Source organism: Hyperolius riggenbachi, chromosome 2 (assembly GCF_040937935.1).
Source record: "Hyperolius riggenbachi isolate aHypRig1 chromosome 2, aHypRig1.pri, whole genome shotgun sequence".
Lineage (NCBI taxonomy): Eukaryota > Metazoa > Chordata > Amphibia > Anura > Hyperoliidae > Hyperolius > Hyperolius riggenbachi.
Window position 1 is genome coordinate 131,618,833 of NC_090647.1, and position 26,786 is coordinate 131,645,618.

Here is a 26,786-nt window from a genome sequence, read left to right on the forward strand (position 1 = left end):
GCAAAACGAGTACATCGTTAGAAAACGGTCCTTCGTACTAGGCTTGACATGCTCATTTCGTTATATTTCCATAGAAGTTTTCATTTTAAAGCGCAAGCACAACACGTGGTTTTCGCTATTTAACGTTCACTCTATGAATGTGTCCTGTGACACGTTAATTGCTCCATGATTATACCATAATTGTAATTTTAATGGACACTAAAACAGGACAGAGGTTTTTTTTTTTTTTTTTTTTTTTTTTATGTGTTTTCAACGCTGTGTTAACTAAATGCTCTACCTACATGCCTACAGTATGAGTTCTCGTACTGTAATGTAATATACAGAACGTTAGTTTTATAGTGTAACGTTTTGAACCGTTCGTTACATGCGGGCGGAACTTCCTATGATGTCACTTCCAGGAACAGTATGTTCACTGTACAGAAGATGTAATAATGGCTAGACGTGAGCCAAACGTTTGTTGGCATCACATCCATCATAGAAAACACGCATTTTCCTGTATTCTCCTATGACGTTGTTCCGGATCGTTCATTAACAAACTATCAGATCGCTACACATTTTAAAAGCTACTTTTGCTTAAGTCGTTCTTTCATCAGTTAAAGGATTGTTCGTCGTTCACAATGAACGATCTTTGTCGTATGTGTGTACGTAGCTTTATGCTTTTCTGTTAACAATAACAGTAAAAAAGGGGCGCAGGAGGCTAGTGGACAAATCGGGCGCCGCCATTCACTCTCATAATAAATATCGTTTAATGGGCGCCCGATAGGAAAAAAGGGCGCTGGAGAAAAATAACGTTTTAAAAGCGGCGCCCGGAGACTTAATGTTTAATTACTGCTTCTCATGATTACACATTATTTAATGATTTATAATTTTTTTAATATTATTTTTAAACGAAAAACAGTGCAATTTTTTTTTTTACATTATTTTTAAACGAAAAAACCGCACAATATGTTTTTCAAACGTTATTAATGCTTATCACAGGGGGGTCTTAGGTTTAGGCACCACCAGGGGGGTCTTAGGTTTAGGCACCACCAGGGGGGTCTTAGGTTTAGGCACCACCAGGGGGGTCTTAGGTTTAGGCACCACCAGGGGGGTCTTAGGTTTAGGCACCAACAGGGGGGTCTTAGGTTTAGGCACCAACAGGGGGGTCTTAAGTTTAGGCACCAACAGGGGGGTCTTAGGTTTAGGCACCAACAGGGGGGTCTTAGGTTTAGGCACCAACAGGGGGGTCTTAGGTTTAGGCACCAACAGGGGGGGTCTTAGGTTTAGGCATCAACAGGGGGGTCTAGGGGTTAGGGGTAGGTACAGGGAGGGTTACTTAGTAATTTTTTTTTTAAACGTTATTATATGTTTCACTATTTAAACGAAAGATTAACGTTTTTACAATTGCCAATTTAATGCACATTATTTAATGATTTATAACTTTATAAAACATTAATTTTAAACGAAATACAGTACAATACATTTTTAAACGTTATCCATGCTTATCGTTTAAAACCCCGCGCCCTTTTTTCCCAGCGCCCCTTTTTAACGTACGCATGGCTTTCTTCCTGCCACTCTTCCATAAAGGCCAACTTGGTGCAGTGCACGACTAATAGTTGTCCTATGGACAGATTCCCCCGCCTGAGCTGTAGATCTCTGCAGCTCGTCCAGAGTCACCATGGGCCTCTTGACTGCATTTCTGATCAGCACTCTCCTTGTTCGGCCTGTGAGTTTAGGTGGATGGCCTTGTCTTGGTAGGTTTACAATTGTACCATACTCCTTCCATTTCTGAATGATTGATTGAACAGTGCTCCGTGGGATGTCCAAGGCTTTGGAAATATTTTTGTAGCCTAAGCCTGCTTTAAATTTCTCAATAACTTTATTCCTGACCTGTCTGGTGTGTTCTTTGGACTTCATGGTGTTGGTGCTCCCAATATTCTCTTAGACAACCTCTGAGGCCGTCACAGAGCAGCTGTATTTGTACTGACATTAAATTATACCCAGGTGCACTCTATTTAGTCATTAGCACTCATCAGGCAATGTCTATGGGCAACTGACTGCACTCAGACCAAAGGGGGCTGAATAATTACGCACTCCCCACTTTGCAGTTATTTATTTGTAAAAAATGTTTGGAATCCTGAATGATTTTCGTTCCACTTCTCACATGTACACCACTTTATATTGGTCTTTCACGTGGAATTCCAATAAAATTGATTCATGTTTGTGGCAGTAATATGACAAAATGTGGAAAACTTCAAGGGGGCCGAATACTTTTGCAAACCACTGTACTAATGCAGATACAATTCTGTATACAAGTATGCATTTTTTTCCGCAAAAGATTGAGGTACCAATAAGTCACAGATCCAGGTTTATAATCCAGACACCTGAATGCAGAATGTTGCACTAGAACAGTCTTTATTTTTAGCTGAAGAACCCAAAGCTTTATGAAGCACGATATCTCTTCATTGAAACATATCAATGCTAAAACAGATACAGGGAAGGTTACTTTCACACTGGGGGGTTGTGTTGTGTCTTCGGGGGAAAACAGAAACATGACGGAGGGGAAACGTAACATTACACTTTAGGCACGTATTGCATTGCATCCAGTGAAACATACAGTCAATGCCGTGATGTAGCTTAGGAGGCCCCAGTGCGAGTTTTACATTGGGCTGCTTCACGCGCTCTGTACATAACTGATATGGAGCGCCAAAATCTGCCAAGGATGGCTACAATGCCTGAGAGGTGTAAGCAGAGGAAAATAGTTGCAACTAATCAAAGCGCACAGGTGATCATTACCAGCATAGCACAAAAAAGAGCTAATAAAACAGTGAAAGGAGAACCCCTCTAGTCTAGGGGCCCTGGTGCAGTTGCTACCTCTGCATCCCATAATGTTATGCCACTGAGTCGATGAAAAGTATGCTTCACTTCCACTGTTAACACGCACATTATGCAGTTACACACTGCGTTATGCACCACAGAACTATTGCACTGCACTGTTGACATGCTGCTGTGAACGGACCATTACAATAAAAATACATCGCATTATTAGCTGTGTGATTATATTATCTTATGCAATGTGGCTGTATGAAAGTAGCCTAAATGGCTTTCCACATATTTATTCCTTTTTTAAGGAAATTTATGTTGTTCTTTTCTTTGCCTTGTTCCTCTACAAAGTGTACTAGAAAGACAGTAAGAAATCCTCTTGTTTTTATTTTTCAGTCACATTCCAGACACCAGAACACACTGCCACGTTCACCATCAAGGTCCGCCATCCGGTAACTCCTAAACTGTATAACGCAGGATCTGGTAGCGGTAAGCAATTATGTAACGCAAAGCTTAAACATTTCCTTTTATTGAAATAAATATATCGTTTCTAAAATTATATTAGCAGAGATATAATCACCAAGAAACTAGGAAGTGCCCAGTAACAAAATTAGTTAAAGAAAAAAATGGGAGTGTTGGCTTCACTCCAATAATGTTGAACATGGAGAATTATTTTTGTGAGACTTTTAGCTAACTTCATCAGCTTAATAAACTAGAGTGCCACAGAGAGCGGTCATCTCTGACAGAGCAAAGGTCGGCACCGTAGGCAGGTGTGCAGATCCAGAGCTCAAGATCAAGACACATTGCTGATGGAAGTCCCTAAATGGATAATGCTAGGTACACACTGAGATTTTCTGGCAGATTTACTGTCGGGTCGATAATTTCCAGCATGTCCAATCTGATTTCCGATCGATTTCCGATAGACGTTAACGGAAAACTGTCAGAGATTGACCGCAAATCTAACAGCCAATCTGCAAGAAAATCTCATAGTGTGTCCATAGCATAAGGGCTGATGCACACTGGCTGTGTTTTGCACTGCGTTTGTGTTTTGAAAAACGCATTCTCATTCACTTGAATGAGAATTGTGGCAAAATGACTGTGATTTTGAGAAATAGCTGTGATTGATTTTGCTGCGATTTTTCAAAATTGTGTCAGTTATTCTGTTATTCTCATTGAAGTGCATGAGCAGGCATTTTTCGAAATTAAAATGCAGCCAGTGTGTATCCTCTCTAAACGGTTTTTATCTTTTCCACATATACCAAAAAAGTAAATTATGAATATATATTTGAGAAATGTTCAAACATAGCCTGTTTCCAAAGGAGTACATTCAGCAGTTGTGTGGGCATTGTAATGTTTAATCATTCTCTACCCATGTGTGTTTTTTTTTTTTTTTTTTCAATGCAGTACCTTAAAACAGAAGGTATTTGCGATAATTCAGATTGGAGTGGGCATATGATGTCTCCCATGATGCATCACTGCTGAATATGCAAATCATCCCTTGTTGTCCCTGTAAGCTAAACACACCTTCAGAACCGCTGGAATGCAATGATGTGTCAGCTTGTTAAAGCAGGCCTGAACTCAGAACTTCCTCTCTGCTCTAAAAGATACACAACAGCATAGTAACCTTAAAGGGAACCTTAACTCTAAAAAAAAAAAAAAAAAAAAGTTTTACTTACCTGGGGCATATACCAGCCCCCTGCAGCCATCCTGTGCCCTCGCAGTCACTCATGGCTCCTCTGGTCCCCCGCTGCCAGCTAGTTTCATTTTTTGCCGACTGGGAGTTGGCCGGCCGCCATGCGTACGTTTCTATGCATTCCCGCTGGTGCAGTGAGCTATTGCAGACATCAACAAGTACATTTTTACGCGTTACGGTTGTAATGCATCAAATTGTACGCATTACACCTGTAATGCATAAAAATGTACTTGTTGATGTCAGCAATAGCTCCCTGCACCAGCGGGAATGCGTAAAAACGTACGCATGGCGGCCGGCCGACTCCCAGTCGGCAAAAAATTAAACTAGCTGGCAGCGGGGGACCAGAGGAGCCATGAGTGACTGCGAGGGCACAGGATGGCTGCAGGGGGCTGGTAGATGCCCCAGGTGAGTAAAACTCATATATTATTATTATTTTTTTTTTTTTTTTTTTTTTTAGAGTTCAGGTTACCTTTAAAGAGACTCTGTAACAAAATTTTCAGCCTTATTTCTTCTTCCTAGAAGTTCCTATACCTGTTCTAATGTGGTCCATCGTACTGCAGCCTTTCCTAGTTGCACAGTGGCTGTATTATCTCAGTTATATAATTTAATCTTCTTTCCTTTGTCAGCTTTGTCAGGCTCAGGCACTCAGGCAGGAATGTGATAGACGTAATACACACCCTCTCCACGCCCCCTGCAGGCTCTGTGTGAGTCAGACTGAGCTCCTCTCAGCCTATCACAAGCTGGTTAGCAGCCATGTCTTTTGTTTGTAAACCCTGCCTAAAACTGGCAATTACAAGCCAGGATTGCAGCAGGGAGTGGCAGAAACAGCACAGAGGGGCCCGGGAGAACATAATTGATAGAATGGTATGCTTTTTATTGTAAGAACATTTTTTTTTGTTATAGCTTATACAAATTCAGCAATAAATCTGCAGTTTTACTTCCTGCTTTCATGGAAGCAGACATATTGCTAATATTCTGTGCTTTCAAATGAGCTTATCTGCCATGGCAGTCAGCTGACACAGCTGAGGGATGAAATTATAACTTGTGCTTAGACACAGATTAGGGGGAATTAGACAGGGTAAACTTTCTAAATACTGTACATACAGGGAGCGTTTACCTTCTGTCTTGTGCAAAAGGACTTTAATTCCACTTTAATTGTACAGAGCCACAATAATCCAACATGAATACAGACTGCTTGGGATTGGTTGATCCTCATCAATGCATGGCATGGATTCATGTGGCTCTATGGGGTAGGTCTTGTATCACCTACAGCAGGCTTTCTCAACCAGAGTTCCCTGGAGCCCCAGGGTTCCTTGAGTACTCTGCAAGGGTTCCTTGGCATTTTCCCCCAGTATATATAGTATAATAGAGCACATTATAATAGGTGATACTTCAACAAGAAGCACTAAATTGGGGCATCAGGAGACAGTATAATGAGTGGTAGTGTAATAAGGGTAGTGAAATAAACAGCCACACATACTTTTAAAGACCATGCCTCCTCCAAAATAAATGCAGGGGTTCCTCGAGATCAAAAATATGTTTGCAGGGGTTCCCTGAGATCCCAAAGTTATTTGCAGGGTTCCTCCAGGGTAGAAAGGTTGAGAAAGGCTGACCTACAGAGTTAGGCCTCTTGCATACTACATGCAATTCCGATTTTTTTTTATATATATACGCGTTCCGATTAAAAAAAAAAAAAAAGTACTGCATGCTACTAGGTTTTTTTAATTGGAATCAAATTTTGTATTGTTTAAAAATTCAGAATAGAATGTAGTGTGTAAGAGGCCTTACAGACTACCCAATAAGCTCATGGTGAACCAGAACTCCTAGGAGTGTGTGAGAGGCTATAAAGGACCAAAAAGCCCTCTTACTAAAATGTTAAGCAAAACAAAAGTTTGCCTTCTTAAAACAGAAGGAATTTGTGATTATTCAGGTTGGAGTGAGCATTTGTTTTCCCACAATGCATCACTGCTGAATATGCAAATTATCCTTTGTTGCCACTGGAAGCTAATCACACCCCCAGAACCCCTGGACCACAAGGTTTCTGTGACCTGTAAGCACACAGTCCTTTTTTTCTACATGACTTCTGTGACCTGTAAGTACAGAGTCCTATTTACCACAAGGGTTCCATGACCTGTAACCATAGTAGTCTTATTTGCTATAAGGTTTCCATGGACCATTGCCTAGGGCAAGACGCATTGCCTTTGCAGTTTAGCAATGCTTCAGAAACAATAGCCAGTATTACTGGAATTCTTAAGATAATAGAGAATGATGTATAACAGGTAAATGATCAGGTTTGACTTTGAGTGGATTAGGGTAGAAAGTATCCAAGTAACTGACAATAATGAGAGGATTAGGATTGATGTATTTAGTAACCTTAGTAGACAATTGCTGCTAATTTACCCTGACAGAGTTGCACAAGTTGTGGGAGGCCTCGCTGTACTTACTCAGCTATAATGTGAAGTGTGATTGAGAAAAGCATGGTGGCATTCTTCCCAGCAACACGGAATTCTGTGGAGCAGCCTTTGTCAACGCTCTTGTAGCCATTTGTTCTCCAGCATTTGGAGTGTCAGCACTTGAAACACAAGACCCTATTGAAGCCTCAGGACTGGGGAATTCACTCTACGCAGCCCAGTATGCTGCCAAGCACAATGTTTAGCCAAGAGACTCCCTAGAAACATAAAAATACAACTCCTGTATTACACACACACACACACATACAGCATGTACATACAGGTATGTATGATATCACTATATACATACTGTATGTATATACATATACCTTAAGCCCCATCTACACGATAAGATTCTTTGTGCGATTCGATTACGATTCTATTTACGATCCAATTAAATCTGACATGTCCGATCGTGATTCAATTCAGTTCGATTTACCATTGCAAAACGATGGCGAATTGAATCGAATCGAATCCCGATCGGACATGTCAGATTTAATCGGATCGTAGATAGAATCGTAATCGAATCGCACAAAGAATCGTGTTGTGTAGATGGGGCTTTACACATACAGGGGATAAGGTACCATGTGCTTTTTGTTTTCTGGGACAGGAAGAACTGAAGCAAGTCGGGAGAGACAGTCTTTCAGGTTCTGCAAAACGAAAGCTTTATTGTGTGCTGTAGAGATTATCTGCATACTATTTACAACTGCAAACAAACATAGACAAAACCTTGCCGTTGGCTACTAACCGAACTTACAGCTGAGAAAACTAGTCTCTACAATACAGGTCCTAAACACACAGCAACTCAAAACCCCAGTGTATAATCAGCAGAAATGGCAAACACGCCCAGCCAGGAGCATAACAACAACCCAGGGGGCCCCATGGCAACTCCTTCCCTCCATACCTGATCCCCTCAACACACACACTTTGCCCCAACACCATTGCAGAGTAGCGCATGGAGCAGAGTAATATTTACCTGCTTCCAGCGCTGTGGTTCTCTTACGTGCATCACAACCCCACTTTGTGCTGCCATTCGCCAGTTCTTGATCATGTTACTCGCATTGGTCATGCGATGGGGAGCCGGGAAATGGCAGGAGGGAGTCTGCGGCTGAGATGCATGGAGGAGAACTGGCAGCGCTGGAGCGGGGAGCTATTACACTGCTCTACCCATGCGGGTGGGGAGACATTGCCTATGTGAGCTTTTAATAATCTTTTATGTTTTTCAAACAGGCCTTTAAACTGCACACTTTTTGTTTCCTGCAGCAAAATACAACATCAGTGCCCTTGTCACCATAGCAACAAAGACTTTCCTTCGCTACGACAAGCTGCAAAATCTAATAGACAGCATCAGGAAGTTTTACCCTACTGTGACCATCATTATTGCCGATGATAGTGAAACGCCAAAGAAAGTAGAGGGTCCCTTTGTTGAACACTACATCATGCCCTTTGGAAAGGTAGGATATTGTCTCTGTGCTTTTTCCCCATGTATTGGTCATGTTTTGAGATTTTCTTCCAAACAGTTTACTTCTTTGCTGTGGGTAAAGGACATATTTTGGAAAGTGTGTGGGAGACACTAGTTCTGGAGGCTGCTCTTGGTCTCTGCCACAAACCTACAGTAACAGGGGTGTAACAATAGACCCTGCAAGGGATGCCACAGGGGGGCCCATGGGAGGAAAAGTTTGAGAGACTGACAGCTTAAGGCATGGAGAAATAAAACGTATTCTGCTCTCGCACCATTGTTATATTGACTGCATGTGTCCACCACACAGATAACGAATCGCACACATTTTTGAATTTGTACACTGTCCCTGCTCCCTAGGGTTCGTAAAAAACATCTCTCACTGCTGCAAAGTTCTAAAGACTTGATGTACAACCCTAAAACAAAAACATCACATTTTGGGAAAAGGTTCTAGACGTTCCCTTTTCAGCAAAAGGGATCCTAGATTCTTATCACACAGGCTAATGACTTTATGGCCTCTGAATACTTTTACAACTCAGTGTGGAGCTTGAGGTCTTGGGGCCCATTCACGCTTAGAACCGCAGAACGCCGGCGATTACCGCCGGCGTTTTGCGGGAGTGATTTTCCCGCGATTAGCGCGGAAAAATCACTGGACACTGCGGCGGTTTTGGAGCGATCGCGATTAGCGTGCTGTGCACGCTAATCACGATCGCTAATCGCGGAACGCTCGTCGCCGGCAAACCGCTGCATGCAGCGCGGTTGCGGTTATCGCTAACCGTAACCGCGGCAGTGAGAACACTGCCACTCGCTACATTGTGTAGCGGTTCTTGCAGAACCGCTAGCGGTTTGCCGTGAGCGGGAATCGCTCGATTCCCGCACAAGTGTGAATGGGCCCTTATTGTTGCTGCTTCATTGAGAGCTTGTTGTCTCACTTGGAGTCCAAGTTCTGTTGCAATAACAGTATCAATCAGTGACTTTCTGAATGTTTTGCCAAAGTTACATTGATACTAGTGTGTGTGTGAGTGTGTGTGTGTGTGTGTGTATGTACTGGGAGCAGAGCTGCGACAAGGGACTTGTCAGCTGCAAGGGGCTGGAGGAAGCTCCGGGTAAGTAGATCTGGGGGTAGCATAGATTGCCTGACGTTTCCTTTAAGTCTAAGTGTTTTTATCTGCATGGGGAAAACACATTGGTCCTCAGTTTTGCTCTGCAGAAAGCGATGCTGGTCGGGGGCCCCATCCAAAGTTTCCTGGGGGTGGGGGGCCCCATCCAAAGTTTCGCAGTGGGACCCAGTGATGTCTAGTTACGCCCCTGTACAGTAATTACAAGTCATATAAAGAAACTGTCAGGCATCAGGGCTGATGAGAGGAGTAGGAAGAAACATGCTCAGATACTATCAGTGCGTGGGAGGCGGGAGCTCCATTTCCTTTTTTGACAAGTTGTTATAAGTATTCATTTCTACAAACCTTTGGAAGCTGACCACTACTAGTTTATGAGAGAAGATCTGCCTCCTCCAGCTTTACTAAAGCAAATTCCATTTGAAAAAGTGAAGAAGAAAAACACGTACATACTACACAATGCCTAGATGCCTGCAGGAACCAATCCATCAAACCTCCTTTGTGATTGCAATCTCCTGGATAGAATTAAGGCACACCCCAGATGTCTCATTACATAACATATCCACTTATTAATTAAAAGGTAATCATATTGTACTGGGTGGTAACGAGTCCAGCCCCATCTTTCATAGGGTATTTCAGGACACAACCCAAGGTTTGCTGTAGGATCTGTACTTCTCTTACTGCATTGGTAACCAACATATTGTCAAGTCTACATAAAAAAAGAGGTTGGCTTCAAAGCCTTCTAGATGTTTTATCTAGTCTTGGGGCTCTTAGTAGTGTTGGTGTTCAAATTTGATTTGAAACACCCGAATACTTCCGACTGCTGCTGTTCAGCCCCAAACAAGTGGACAGCATCAGAAGGAGTTCACTGCCTTGCGTTTCAGAAGGAAAAAGTATCAGTCACGTGAAATGCAACATGACTCGCAAGGCAGTGAACTCCTCCTGACCCTGTCTGCTTGTGTTCAGTACTGAACAGCGGCAGATGGGAGTATTCGGATGTTTAAAATCAGCTAGGCCGAAATTGAACACCAACATCTGTCTGTAGTAATAGACTAGGATAGGAGGCCCTTCACCGGTACTAGTATCACTCTTTAGAGATACTTGGAACACTCACTTGCTGGGTGACTACAAGTAGCAGCTGTAATTTGTCAAGTCACTTCAGCAGCAAGTCTACTGCTAGCGACTAGTTGCAGAACTAGTCACAGCATCTACCAAGAAGTCACGGTGACCAGCTGATGCAAGAAACCTGCCCATGTGACATGGCCCTTATAGCAAGTATTTACAGTTCTTGGGCCAAGTCCTGTGCAGACGTCTCGCTGTGCTGTAGCAGGGTCGGGCACCTCTGTTTTAATGAGGAATGCAAGAGGGATGATGCATAGCACACAATGGAAGCAGAGGGGTATGAAGATAAGCTTTTAGCCAGCAACTATATCAAGCTTTTCAGAGGTATCTTATCACAGCCTGTGTGAAGGGAATACCTTGTGTATCATCTCTCTGTAACAGAAATCTGCGCGGAGGCCAGGCAGAGCCGAGACATGGTCCTCCAGAACCTAAGGTTGAGACACCAAAGTGCACCCCTCCATCCCTCCCACTCCAGCCGTCACACACTGATTGCTATTAGACTAAGAGGTGCTCCAGGCACCTCCCCCCCTTCCCCAACACCTTAATCTCTAGTTATCTGGCGTGCAGTCACTGCCATGTATCCCCATTTCTTATTTCTCTCTGCTTCAAACACAGTCAGTTGTGCGCCCCTCCTTCACTGCACCCTGAGGCTGGGGCGCCTCTCGCCTCTGCCTCGCACCGGCCCTTAGGCCAGGGCTGTACCATGTAGATAGGTGCCACTTACTTGTCACTATTCACAGAGGGATGATTTACTGTTTTTTTTTTCTGCCCTGCCCACACACGTAATGCTTGTTCACAGATCATATGAGAACAGCTGAGAGATTTTTCAGCTACAGAGCAAGGATCTGAAGATAGGAGTCTTATGCTGGGTACACACGATATGTTATTTTCCACTCAAAGTTGAGTGTTGAAACGATCAAGAGTAATATCGGACATGACGGAATTTATCAATCAAGCAGAAATGCGCAACGTGTGTACCTAGCATTAGCTTATTACTGTTTTTGCATGCTTATACCCACCATGCAGAACGAGCTCTTCCTGCCTGTAATCTCTGTTTACTTAAAAACTCTATTTGTATGAGGCAGACAGAGACACAAGAACAGCTGATGAGTTATTTGCGCGCTATTTGATGCTATAGCTCTGCTTTCAGTCCTTCTGTAGTAATTTTACTCACAGGATTATTGTCAATACGGGTTGTTTCTGTATGCTGGATGTGCTGGACACAGCCCTCCATAGCAATGCCCACAGTGAAAATTGTTCTCTGTAAAATGTCATATTTTCTTCACATAAAAAATGAAAAGATGAAAAAAACCTTTGTATTGCTACTTGCTAGTAATTACTGAAAATATATATGGCGTTTAGAATTTTAGTGAACTTTGATAGTTGTCCATTAACCTCCTTGCCGGTTTTCCCGACCTGAGCTCGGGGTAGAAAAAAAGAAGCTGTTAGCGGTGATCCCGAGCTCAGGTCGGGGTAGGGAGTGCAGCGCTTTACCTGAAGTTGTGGAGTCCCGCGCGCGATTGCACTGCGCAGCGGGACTCCAGCCTCTCTCCCCGGCAGTGTGGGGTATTTCCCTTGCCACCGGGATCCCCATGTCCCCGCTATTCTTCCGTGGACCCGGCGGCCAAGCGGAGCGGCGGTGGCGGCGTGACGTCATCGGGGGCGGGGCTAATATTTAAAACGAACTTCTCTATATTAGAGAAATATAGAGAAGTTTGTTTATATGAATATTAGCGCCATCTTGTGGTCAAAGAGAAAACTGCAGCGCAGGAGCCCAGGAAGGTAAACATTTTTTTATTCTGCTGCAGATCTCCCTGCCAGAATGATTTTTTTCAGGTTTTAGGGTCTGAAAGAGTGGAAAAAAATTGCACCTCTTTTAGACCCTAAAATCTGGAAAGAATCAGAACGGCAAGGAGGTTAAAGAGGAACTTTACCAAAAGATGGTAGTAGGGGAAAATAAATCAATACATTACAAAGTGAAAAATAAAAAAAATAGAAGATAGGGCAAGAAATTATTGATAATCGCCATGTAATTTGTTCTTGTTGTTTGAACATGTGTGAGCCTGCGGGATAACATCCACTACTGGCAGACATGGGGGGGAAAAACAGACCGTATGAACTGCCTTCCTATATAATAAAATCCCTGTCGCTGTGTACACCTGTGTATCTGCATCTGTGTCAATTTTGTTTTGCGCATGTGCAGTACAGCCAGTTCTGGGGCTGCCGTGGCTGCTCATTGCCTGACCGGGCAGAGGGGGACAGTCTGTAGCTCGGGAGAGGGCAGACTGTGTGGGGAGGAGGGAAAATGGGGGTTGATAGTGCTCTAGTTATCTATACACTAATCCACTAACAATGTGATAGAATAAAAGGATACAGTATATATATATATATTTCCGCGACAGCTGTTATTCAAAATCACTCCATGTTGATGAGTGATCCTTTATTTCAATCCGTTTACTAAATTGAAAATGATCCTGTTGATCCAACAGTGGTACAATTTTATTTTAGATGAACTCAAATACGATCTTTCAAACCCACTGGGTCTATTAATAAACTGGTTCTTATAATTTTTTTCTCCTTTATGAGCAACTGTTGTTTTTTGTTTTTTTGTTTTTTTTTACATTAAGGCCTGGTTCACACTGCAAGAGCTTTTTAAGTGATCATGATTTGAAAAACACTTGCTAATGCAATGCTATGGGGGATTTTTATAAATTCACATGTCTCCATTGAGAACACATAGCATTACATTAGCAAGAGCTTTTAAATCACAAGCACTTAGAAAAAGCTCTTGCAGTGTGAACAAGCTAGGGCTGGTTCTCATGAAGCAAGGTGAAACATTTGCATCAGGCGCAGAGATTACAGGGGCAGCATGTTTGTACTGTGTTTACACTTAGAGCATGCAGTCAGAGTAGGAGGAGAAGAGAGAGGAGAGTGAGCGAGGTGAAGAGGTCATCATTGGGGAAAAGTAGGGTGACCAGGCATTCTCTTATGCCCAGACAGGTCCACTTTTTCCGTCCTGTCTGGGGCATCCTGACGGGTTTTAGAAATGTTCGGGTAGTAATGACGAGCATGAAGAGCCGTTTGGGAGCCGAACGAGCCGGCTCAGCCGAATGGCCGAGCCAGAAGAGCCGATGTTTTCTAAAGAGACGGAATTCCCATCACTAGACTGAGTCTTTAAAGGGGTTCTTCCGCGAATGAGGAAAAAAAAATGGTTTATACATAAACCATTAAACATCCTTCTAAAATAGTGTAAAAAGTTTTTTTTTTTAAATGAATGGTTTCATCAATACAACAAGTTATGTTTGTGAAAAGAAAGTAAAAAAAAAAAAAAACCCTAACAAATGGATTAGCCTCCCAGACGTCATCCGTCACTATTTACATTACATGTTGTATTGATGAAACATTAATTTTTTTTTGTTTTGTTTTACTAATGTTTACTAAGCATTTTTCTTAACAGATAAAGAATATACAATACTAGATAAACATAATAACAATGAACAGGGTTAACAGCACCTAATAGAATGAGTTCACTAGCTATGAACATGTCCGTGGTCAGCTGTTGTCGAAGTTAGTATTCCACAGTAATTAACGTTCTGATGGCAAGAGGTTATGGAGAATATGTGACCGTCCAATGATAGTGCACATATATAGTCCTGACCATCCTGTAGAGTGATAAAAAAAAAATTTCTGGAGAACATGTAAACGAATTTGAGTGAGTATAATACAATGGCACTGTTAGCCTAAGAAACACTGAAAATGGGATATAACAAAGGAGGGGGTCACACCAAAGATCAATGAGTGATGAGGAGAAGGCCTATATGTGTGAGGTGAGAGAAGTATACCGTTGACCTTCAGATAGTACAAAAGTCGATGAATATGAATGCAGGGGCTTAAAGGTTTAGGGTTGGTTGTATGGCAGTCTGAAGACAGAATATTCCAAAATCATCTGTATGATGCAGGAGAATGGGCATAGTCAATGAGTTAAGATGATGGATGGAGATTAGGGGGCATAAGGTCGGGAGAGGTTAGGGACCAAGGGCTCCAGACTTTATGAAAGTGAGATTCAGTGTCTCTTAGGGATGCCGTCATTTGTTCCATCTCTTTAGTCTATTCTATCTTAAGTTTAACATCTTTTAAATTTGGAGGAGCGACATTTTTCCAGGATGAAGCAATTGACAGACGTGTGGCTGGTAGAATATGAGTGATTAAGCGTACCGTGTGCTTGGGAGTATCTGGGGGGGGGGGTTACCAAGAACCATATAAACGGGGTCAAAAGGAATTGATATCCCAGTTATTAGTTGAATAAGATGTTTAACTTCAGACCATAATGGGGAGATCTTTGGGCAAAACCAGAAGATGTTCCAAGCTCCCTTTTTCATTACAGCCTCTCCAGCACATGAGAGGAATTCAGATATATCTTGGAGAGCCTATCTGGGGTGAGATACCACCTGAACATGACTTTGTAAATATTTTCCCTTATCTGTATACACATGGAGGAGTGCTTAGCATTCTCCCAGATTTCTTCCCAATCACTTAGTTGTATATTTTGAGATAAAGCAGAATCCCATTTGGACATATATGTGTGATCAGGGGTGTTTAGGCCAGATTTGGTATGTAGTAGGGTGTAAATCAGAGAGATCAAGCCTTTTTGATAGCCCTTAGATTCACATATATGCTCAAAGGGAGTTAGTGAGGGTATAGAGGGAGAGTCCAGCAGTAGGGAAAGGAGGAAGTGTCGTGTTTGGTTGTATTCTAATACGTATAGGGGTGTGGATGGCAATTTATCCTTTAAGCTAGACCTAGTTTGCAGAAGGCCAGTAAGGGGGTCTTTCCAATCAAGGAGGTTGAAAAAGTTCAGGTTATATCATCTGGACATGAAGTCTCTGGACATTCCAGGGGGAAAAGCAGGGTTGCCCAAAATGGGTGTTAACGGAGAGGGGGAGGATCTTAAGTTGGCTGATATAGCCGTTGACCGCCAAATTTGTAGGGTGAATTTTATAGTGGGGAGAAGTTGAGCTGAAGGTATTTTAGGTGAATGATTTGACCATATCAGGGAAGCAAGGGAAGTTGGAAGTAGACTAATTGCCTCAATGAGACCCCATTTAGTATGCACTTTAAGTTTAGACCATTCTCTCAGTTGACGAAGATGAGCAGCTTGATAGTAATATCGGAGGTGAGGTAACCCCAGACCTCCTTGTTCTCTAGGAGAAAGGAGGATTGAGGCCTGTAGTCTTGATCGTTTATGGTTCCAGACAAATTTAGCAAAAGCTGTTTGCAACATCGATAACTGGGAGGATGGAACCAAAATTGGGAGGGTTTCAAAGAGACAGGGGAGTCTAGGGAGTATATTCATTTTCAAGGTAAATATCCTCTCTATCCAAGAGATCTTATAGGCGGTCCACTTATGAAGGTCTTGAAGTATTTGCTGGATGAGGGAAGGGTAGTTATGCTTATATAAGGTAGAGTAAGTGAGTGTAAGGTAGATACCTAGGTATTTTAGGGAGTAGGTCTGCCATTTGTACTGATAGTGTTGTTTTAAAGAGACTAAAAGATCAGGTGGGATTTTAATGGGTAATGCTTCAGCTTTATCTTGGTTTAGGCGAAAGCTTGAGAGAGATTTATAGACGGTAAGGGTGTCATGTAGGTTTGGTAAGGAGATAAGGGGATTCGTGATTTTGAGGAGAATATCATCCGCAAATAAAGATATTTTAAATTCGTGTTTTTCCATCTGGACTCCCGAGATGTTTACATTTTGCTGTATAGCACTGGCCAGAGGTTCAATGCTAAGGGCGAAGAGCAGAGGGGAGAGGGGGCAGCCCTGCCTTGTGCCATTATGGATCTGGAAGGGAGTGGGTGAGGCCATGGGAAGCTTTATGGCAGCTGAAGGAGAAGAATAGAGGAAGTGGAGGATATTTAGGAAAGATCCATCGAATCCTTGATGTTGTAGGACATGAAAGATGAAAGGCGGTCAAAAGCCTTCTCTGCGTGTAAACTAAGAAGCAGAGAAGGCTTACCTGAGCGGGCCATAAGGGAGATGAGATCAATAGCTCGCCGAGTATTGTCACCTGCCTGTCTATCTAATTTGAATCCTACTTGGTCATTGTTTATTAGTCTTGGCAGTATGGCGTTTAAGAGGTTAGCTAAGGTTTTAGTTATAATTTTGAGATCTGAGTTTAAAAGTGAGATGGGCCGATAGCTTTGTGGGAGTTGTGGGTCCTTTCCTTCTTTGAGAATTACTGTCAGGAGGGAGTTTAGGAAAGTAGAAGGGGGGATTTCACCTTTCATGATTTTATTTGCTAAGGAGGTTAAATGGGGGACTAAGACCATTTGAAAATTTTTGTAGTAAGAGTAGGGAAGACCGTCAGGACCTGGTGACTTTGCAGAAGGGAGAGATTTAAGTGTATCCGAAATTTCGATACTGGATATTGGAGCGTTGAGTGACGCGCGTTCCTCGTCAGTCAGCTTAGGGAGTTGGAGATTTTCTAGAAAAGAAGATACTCTGCTTGTGTATGTGGGATCTAGGGAAGGATCAGGTAGGTTATATAATCGTTCATAGTATGAAGTGAGAAGTAGTGCAATCTTAATTGGGTTATAGTGGGTGGTGCCTTCAGTATCTTTCATAGCATGGACCGCCTGAGAAGATCCCCCTGGGGTTAAGTTTGCGGGCAAGGATGGTATGAGGTTTATTGCCTCTTTAGAAAAATAGTTGCCGCGTCCATTTTAAACTTTTTTCAAGTTGAGAGGTTTGAAGGGACCTGATATATAGTTTTAGTTTTTGTATATTGGAGAAGGAGTCCTGAGTGGGTAGTTGTTTATAGGAGGCATATGCATCTCTGAGGGCTTTAGTAAGTTCAGTTAATTTTCGTGAGGAGATATATTTACGTTTAGAGCCCTCAGCAATGAAAAGGCCTCTTACAAAAGCTGTGTGCTTCCCAAGTCATCCCTAGTGAAGAGACAGATGGGATATTAGTGGTAAAGAAGGATTGGATTTCATCCGTCATTTTGGCGAGGAATGTTTTGTCTCGTAGTGGAGATTCATTAAAGAGTAACTGTCAGGCTGCAGAAGCTAATTTAAACCTCTATTCTCCTGTGTTAAACAGTTTAGAAGGAAGCCAAAAAGGCATTACTGAAGATAAAAATCTCTCTTACCTTTGATGTGTGCTTATCAGAAAAAGCTGTTAGACCCAAGCAGGACGCAAGCCGCATACTATACTGCAAGCATTCTGGGGCCCTCCCCTCGGCTGCTAATGAGACGTTACAGCAGCTTGTAATCAGTTTAGCGCGTAGCACTGATAAATCTCCGGGCAGAGTACACTGCAGGAGTCAGCTATTGTTCTTAGCCACATGGCTAATTAATATTCACTGCACACTGTGTTATTCAGTACGAGGTTTTCTGTGATCAGGAAGCAGGCAGGACATGACGACACAATTGGCTTCATAGGAGACAGAAAAACATGGAACCTGCCATGAGCTGTCAGGAGCATCATTCTCTGCATATACTATATAAAAATTCTGTGAAGTACAAACGTGGACAGTGAAATGCATATGTAATGTAAGTACAGCCAATCTTTAGCTACTGATATGTGTTTATTTTCTCTGAGACCTTATACCTAACAGCTCCTCTTTAAGTCTCCACTGCATAGATTTGTTTGGTGTATGTAGTTCAAGTTCAACTAAGACGGCATGGTGATCCGACCAAGCAGTGGGATGGATATCTGCTGTAATTAGAGATGGTAAAGAGGGCATTTTGGTAAAGAAATCAATGTGGGAGAGTGTTGCATGAGGAGGGGGAAAAAAAAGTATAATCCCTGGATGTGGGGTTAGAAATTCTCCATAGATCTAAGAGACCATATTGACGGGTCAGGGCCCTGAATTTCCTAGAGAGGCTGGGTGATGGTGAGTCTGAGGATATTGACCGATCATTAATGGAGGAAGATGCTAGATTAAAATCGCCCCCTAAGAACCATAAGTCACTTTAGATAGTTTGGTGAGAAAGTTTGTTAGGAAGGAAATTTGGTTGGAATTTGGTACATACACATTGGCTAAAGTTATAGGTTTACCCGATAGTGTACCCAGCAAGATCAAGTAGTGACCTTTTTGATATTTGATAGTTTTTGTTATTTGAAGGGGGAGGCCTTTTTTATAAACAATTGCCACACCGACCTTTTTTTTGGGTCCTGAGGCTAAATACACTTCCGGGAATACCTTGTTGTGGAGACGTACGGAGTCCTGTGAGGATATATGAGTCTCTTGTAAAAAGAAACCATTCATTTTTTTTAAAAAAAACTTTTTACACTATTTTAGAAGGATGTTTAATAGTTTATGCATAAACCACTTTTTATTTTTTTCCTCATTCGCGAAAGAACCCCTTTAAACATCGGTTCTTCTTGCTCGGCCGTTCGGCTCCCAAAGAGCCGGCTCGCTCGGCTCCCAAACGTCTCTTCATTGCATGAGGCAATCAATCCCTGCTGCTCTGCTCTGCCTCCGCCCCCATCCACTGAGAACAAATTGCAGAGCAGAGGGATGGCTGCGAGGGGCGGAGTTACTTAGTCAGTGAAGTGAAGTCACACTGGGCTGCTGTGGCCTGTGGGAGCAGTAATTTATTTATATAAGCTGCGACACAGATGCAGTGCAGAGAGTGCAGACTGCAGAGGCCAGGGATCAGAGCAGAGAGCGACACAGACAGGGAGCAGTGCAGACAGACAGGCCAGGGATCCGAGCAGAGAGCGACACAGACAGGGAGCAGTGCAGAGCAGAGAGTGGAGCAGTATAGCAGGAAAAATGCCGAAGCGTAAGTGCAGCTTCACCGATGAACTGCAACGAAAATTTTCCACATACCGCCCCGGTCGGGACAAGTGGGAGGCGGAGTGCACCGTGTGCAAACCCGGTACATATGTCTCTGTATCCAATAAAGGTGCTCGGGATCTGAAAGCCCACATGGACACAGAGAAACGTAAAAAAGCTGTGCTGAGAGTTCATCTGCAAAGTTGACAGTTTTTTGTCAGACCAGGAAAAACAGGATGATGTAAATGCAGCAGAAGGTCTGGAGGCCGTGCCGATCGGCCTTTTTTTTTTTTTTTTTTTTGGGAAATCAAAATATGGTCACCCTAGGGAAGAGCAGCTTGTGGCGCTGTGTGAGGAGTCTGACAGTAAGTGAGGATGGGGGAGGCAGGAAAGCAGCAGTGTTTTATTTGACTTGCACAGCAGAAGGGAGGAGGTGGCACTGCTGTTCTGACTGACTGGGGAGCAATGGAGGATGGCCGACTGGCTGAGGGTGAGCCGTTTGTCACAGACTCGCAGCCAACCAGTGTGTTATTGTGTTGAGCTGCAGCATGTCATGTCTTGTGTTGTTGCATATGCTCCCTTGCTGACTGAAAACATTAAATGAAGCAGAATTATTACATGGCATAATAGTATTATGTAACAAAAATGATTCTAAATCGGGAAGGGGGGGGGGTTCACATCACAAGTTTGCCTCAGGCAGCAAAAAGTCTACAACTGGACCTGCCTTCAAGCAGATTTTTCTGATCAAAATAATCTCTCATAATAATTATAGCATTAATGGGAACCTTTAGAGTACAATAAGTATCCCCAGTCACATTTTTATTAGTGTCCTTGTACTATTTGGGAAGACCTTCTCTCCCTCCACAAATGAAACCTGTTGTAACGAAGAAGTGGATAATAATACACTGAAATAGTGAAGACAGATGACTGGATTTAGCACTTAGGGCCCGTTCACACTTAAAATCGCAGAACGCCGGCGATTACCGCCGGCGTTTTGCGGGAGTGATTTTCCCGCGATTAGCGCGGAACAATCACTGGACACTGCGGCGGTTTTGGAGCGATCGCGATTAGCGTGCTATGCACGCTAATCACGATCGCAAATCGTGGAACGCTCATCGCTGGCAAACCGCTGCATGCAGAGCGGTTGCGTTTATCGCTAACCGCAACCGTGAGAACACTGCCGCTCGCAACATTGTGTAGCGGTTCTTGCAGAACCGCTAGCGGTTTGCCGTGAGTGGGAATCGCGCGATTCCTGCTCAGGTGTGAACGGGCCCTCATCCTATGCTTTCTGGTATCTATCCTGTATTGTTATAGTTGCAAGCTGTGTCCTGCTCAAGTCCTTTTTCCTGGTATTTATGGTACACTATTAAATATTAGTTAGCAAGTTCTGAGAATCACAGATTGCTGTACACCTGTTTTATAGCATCCCAAATAGATGCTGCCCTATGTTTTTTTTTTTTTTCGCTTTATTATCGAAGAATCTGAGTCGCCATCTTATGTATAGTCTTATAACCAAGGCTGTGGAGTTGGAGTCGAGGAGTCAGTCGGTGCAATTTTGGGCACCCGGAGTCGGAGTCGTGATTTCATAAACTGAGGAGTCTGAGTCGGGAGTCGGATGATTTTTGTACAAAATTCACAGCCTTGTTACGTATTAGACTAAGGAGTCGGAGCCATTTTGGGCACTGGGAGTTGGAGTCGGAGTCGTGGTTTCATAAACTGAGGAGTCAGAGTCAGAGTTGGAGTCGGAAGATTTTTGTACCGACTCCACAGCCCTGCTTATAACTTACAACTTGCAGCAGGTATGCTTTAAGTTGCACTAAGGATTGACAATTATAATAAATGCAATGCTCAGTTGGCTTTTAAACAGACACTGAAGCAAAAAAAAAGATATAATAGATTGGTTGTGTAGTACGGATAATTACTAGAACATTAGTAGCAAAGAAAATATTCTCATATTTTTATTTTCAGTTATATAGTGTTTTTTATAACATTGCATCATTCTCTAATATTTGCAGTCTACACATTACTCGGCATTCTAAATGATTGTACAGAGCAGGCCAGTGAACTATTGAACTATCCTCTGCAGAGAAAAATAAATTACAATGACTGACAGTTGAGATAATAGGCTTCAGAAGACAGAGCTCTCTGCAACTTTGAAAGTCCTGGAGCTCAATGGCTCTTTTGCATAGATAACTGCAGTTTTTTAACTCTTCCTGTACGGGAAACAATATTAGGCTTATGTCTCTGCGCCTAATGTTTTATTTCTTAGCTGTACTACACAAACACATCATTATATCATATTTTTTTTCACTTGTGTCTCTTTAAGGTACACCAGAGGGGTATATGGAATTGAAGGGTGTTTTGTGGGTGTTATAGGTATTCATTCATGCATGCGTCCACAAACGCCTTATATACCAAATGAGCCACCTGGTGTCCCCATTATAGTAAAAAAAAGAAAGTAAAAAGATAAAAATGGTAAATAAATTGCGATTATATTCTTTCCTATTCGTATTATTAAAGAGGAACTCCAGTGAAAATAATGTAGTAAAAAAAGTGCTTCATTTTTTACCATAATTATGTATAAATGATTTAGTCAGTGTTTGCTCATTGTAAAATCTTTCCTCTTCCAGATTAACATTCTGACATTTATTACATGGTGACATTGTTACTGTGGGCAGGTTATTTAGCTGTTTCTAGCTGCTCTGTCTGTTAGACAGCTAATAACAGCTATTTCCTGTCTCTGAACATTGTTACATTGTAGCAGTTTGCCAGCAGTACCGCGGTCTTCAGAGCCTCTTGTGGGAGGGGTTTCAGCACAAAATCAGTCACACAGCGCCCCCTGATGGTCTGTTTGTGAAAATCATTGTCTTTCTCATGTAAAATGGGGTATCAGCTACTGATTGGGAAAAAGTTCAATTCTTGGTTGGAGTTTCTCTTTAAATCCACCAGTGTTATTTACTTCTCTGCAACAGAGAATTAGCCCCAAAGACGCAAACCGCTGGGGATTTGAACTACTAGTCCAAGGAAGCAAGCGATTGGGGAATCGTGAGTGAACCCTGCTGGGCATACATAGAGCTGTAAGCAGTGATATCCCCTTTAATGAAGGCATCTTTCAAATGGATTATTGCACAGTGGTAAATAACGCTAGTGGATTTAATAATACGAACAGTAAGAGTGACATAATAGGAGGGGGACTACAAACACCTTTGGGACCATTTGGAAGGATTAGAATTATGATTTATTTACTATTTTTGGTATGTAAGATGCTGTGGATGAATGAATGGGTACCTATAATAGTGCAATGTTTTGGATGAAGCCACAACTTCTTAAAGCTGTATTAACCTGAACAGTGATTTACTCTATTAATAAAGTAAATTGTATTTTTATTATTAATTCAGCACTTCCCATTAGTTTTTTTTCTTATGATTTTGAGTGGGGGGAAGGGGAATACCCACCTGAGGAGGAAGCAGTTGGTGAATACACATAGACTAATCTTTTGATGTAAGCAGCGCCCATAGTATAATATATATATAATATACACATTTTTTAAACAATACTGCTATAGTGGTGCTCCTCCATACTGGATTAGTCACTAAAGCATGTGCAGCCAGTCACCATTCACCTTTTCAATGTGTTACAATAGTGATGAAAGAGCCCAGCTCTAAATAAAGCTAAAGATCCTGCATGCACACAACTGCACAATAGTCACAATACTTGCTGCCCGTGGTATCCCTATGGTAAGTAATGTGAACAGTTTACTCACGGCCAGCAGGAATACTCAGTGAGGAGCCTGGATAAGTCTGGATTATTATTATTATTATTATTATTATTATTGGTCGTCTGCACATGTGCAAGACCAACTGAGATTTACTGCTACATCCAATAATTTAATTTGAACTTCTGCCAATCAGAAGTAAACACTGGCTCATGTTTACAAGGCCTTAGGTTTCATTGTGTGTTCTGCACCCTAATATTTTTCTAAATACTTATTTTCATAATCGTTAAATTTCAAACTTAATAACTGTTTGTTTTGTTTTTAGGGTTGGTTTGCTGGTAGGAATTTGGCCATCTCCCAAGTGTCCACAAAGTATGTCTTATGGGTTGACGATGACTTTATATTTTGTTCACGCACAAAGATTGAGAAATTGGTGGATGTGCTAGAAAGGACGAGCCTGGACTTAGTGAGTATCTCTTATACTGTGCACGTACTGTACTGGTATAATCAATACACTTTATAGGGAGTGCTATGTTAAAATAGTTGTTAAACCACACATATAACCTTTAGATCAGAGTTTTCAAACCTGCCCTTTTGGTCCCCCCCCCCCCTTCCCCCAACTGTGCACGTTTCCAGGCTACCTAGGTGGGGTAGTTAGTGTCTCAGCTAGGTGGATTCCATGTAGCTGACACATAGGTGAGGTTGCCTGAAAAATATGCACTGTTGGGCGGTCACAAGGACAGGTTTGAGAAACACTGATTTAGATGGAGGAGCAACATTTGAAGGAACACCAGCTGAAACTCACAAGAACCCAGCAGATAAAGCTCCAATAAAACAGAGATCATTGACTTCACATATTCACAGATATGAGGCACAAACCGTGAACATGGTGGTATCGGAATCACTTACTTACATACATACATACATACATACATACATACATACATACATACATACATACATACATACATACATACATGTACGTACGTGCATGCATGTCCAATATGTATAGATCAGGTCGGGCTTACCGCCAGGGAGGCTACAGGGAACCAAGCATAATTTATAACTTCCAGGACAGCTCAATGACAAATTAAAAATGCATGCTAAAAATGTGTTTTTATTATTTAAAAAAAAAAAAAACCTTCCCTTTTACCTCATTTTTTACATTTAATGGTTAATTACAGGCAGAATCCTTCTACTTCCTGTATATCCTCCGTCAGTCCACTGGTTGCAAGCAACAGAAGATGGAAGGCAGATTAGAATTCCCCTAATCACCCTCAAGCTTAGATCAAACAAACCTGTTAAACATTAGGAAGGAGGATGAGTCTTCCCTACTATGCTACTATGCTTCAAACTGATAACATTAGTCAGCTATTTGCAGCTATTTGAAACTAGTAGCTGCTAAGATCCCATTGAGCATGGCTACTGCCTGAGGGTTGCCTATCTATATGGAGAAAAAAATTGATTGTTAACTTGCCCATAGAACATATGCAGAATAAGCCATGGGACCAACGTCAAGGTTATCTCGGTTACACATGATTCTTACTCTAAAATGAATACGGATTGCTTTAGAGTAGGTACAAGCGATAAAAGGCAAGCCCTGTTATGGTCCCTTCAGCTTACACTACATTTGTAAAGGTGCGTACACACGTCCAACTTTTCCGATCAACTTGTCATTTGAACGACAAGTTGACCGTGTGTGCGCGCAGTCAAGCGACTGATAACAGCCGGTTTGCCCGATTCGCTTGGCAGATCTAGTAGAAACAGAAAAGCACAAGGACACCGGGAGCCCGATATCGAGTATTATCGTTGCGTAATTTGGTCTATTGTAGTGAAAATATACTCACAATTCTGGGTTGCTTATCAGGCAACCACCATCAGAGCATGTGGAGAAGTACCGTCTCCACTCGGCCTTGTCGGTCGCCGTTCCCGGAAAAGATATACCACTATAAACTATAATGATATAGCCCCTCACAACGCTTGGCAGATCAGTTGGACCAACTGTTGTTCAAACGACTGTCAGGTCCGTACGTGTGTACAAACGACCAACTAATAAGTCAGAGTTGAACAAAGCGAGTTGGTGTCCAGTCCGCTTTGTTTGGACGTGTGTACATGACTTTTAAGCGACTTGTTGTGCCTGACAAGTCGTTCAAACAACTGATGACAATCAGGCGTAAAGTTGGACGTGTGCGCACCTTAAAGGTTTACAACTGATATCAGTTTTCGGTTATATTCAAAGCCCAGTATTCTTGCAAGTTTGCTGTGAGTTTTAGCTATGATGCTGTTTTTGCTACACATGATATAATGCCTCAGCTCCTGATCCTCTATACTGTACATCTTACGCCTGCCTTTTTAACAATCTGATGAAACTGAATGAAACTGAGCGTTCACAAAGAAATACAGCACAGATGTGTGTAGATTATTCACGCATTATCTAGTACTATGATAATTATAAATGAGGTTTGTATAAACACTAACTGTGAGCTGGAAGAATGACGCAGACCTGCTGGCTAGAAATGCCTACTTAAATTTATCCAGGGAAAGACGATCAAAGAACTGATAGCAAAGTTGTAGACAAGTGTGTGGCGAGAAAAGCTAACTCACTTGGTCCAAACCCACAGAAGTTACAATAGCATAAACTGCTGAGAAACCTAATTCTGATTATGAGAGAATGAGTATAGAACACATAGTGCAGCTTGCTTTGTGTGGGGCTGCATAGACCAGTTAGAGTGCCCATGCCACCCCGTCCTCCACAGAAAGTGCCTACAATGGGCACATAAACATTAGAATTGGAGATGACCTCATTTGAGGATTCGCATTTTTTCATCTCCAAACTGATGATCTGTGGAATGTGTTGCAAAAACAACTCTGATCCACGGAAGCCTCACATTCCAACTTACAGAATTGAAATAATAATCTGCTAATGTTGTAGAGCCAAATACCACAAGAAACCTTCAGAGATATCGGGCTGTCCATGCCTCAGTGGGTCAGAGCTATTTTAGTGGTTGAAGGGGGAACTAGTACAACATCTGGAAAGAGATTTGAATATTTTGGCTCATCAGTGTAGATTGTTGATTGCTTTATAATTGCCCCCTCTAGTGGCCAAAAGTAATGTTGCACTTTTCTTTGAGAACGTCAAAAAATGTCCAGTGATTTAACTTATAAAATGTTAGAATCTGTTAATAAATGTATTATCAATCATCAGTTCATTTGATGGCACGTGGATTCATCAACCTAAACAAAAATATTTCAGAGGCACTGAAAAGTAAGTTTCAGATAAAGCTACAAAACCTAAAGGATAATTACATCATGAAAAGTCGTTATTGAATTCACAAAGTCGTCATTGAATTCACAATGTGAATCTTGCCTGTGTGTGTGGTGCACACACACACATACACACACAGGCAAGAGACTGCTGTCAGGTCCATGGCCCTGACATCACACTGTGGGAGGGTTTTCACCACAATATCAAACACACAGTCCCCGATGCACTTGAGAAAAGATAGAGCTTTCTTGTGGGCAATGGGATATCAGCTTTGGATGAGATGACGTTCAATCCTGGGTTAAAGTTCCTCTTTACATTTGGTCATCTGCATTCCTTTAACCATTTCCGGACCGAGGTGATAGAGATCTACGCCCTGTTTTG

The 26,786-nt window shown here is 42.2% G+C and overlaps 1 protein-coding gene across 5 annotated transcripts in view; it reads left to right on the top strand.

Moving 5' to 3' along the window:
* B4GALNT1 (beta-1,4-N-acetyl-galactosaminyltransferase 1) overlaps positions 1-26,786 on the top strand; it is a 223,828-nt gene that overhangs the window by 175,480 nt on the left and 21,562 nt on the right. For 4 of the 5 annotated variants that reach the window (XM_068267426.1, XM_068267423.1, XM_068267424.1 and 1 more), the window contains exons 7-9: positions 3,199-3,291; positions 8,209-8,399; positions 23,466-23,606. In XM_068267426.1, the coding sequence (XP_068123527.1) occupies positions 3,199-3,291; positions 8,209-8,399; positions 23,466-23,606 (425 nt within the window). The remainder of the gene's footprint in view (positions 1-3,198; positions 3,292-8,208; positions 8,400-23,465; positions 23,607-26,786) is intronic. The other variant, XM_068267425.1, reaches the window with a different exon arrangement.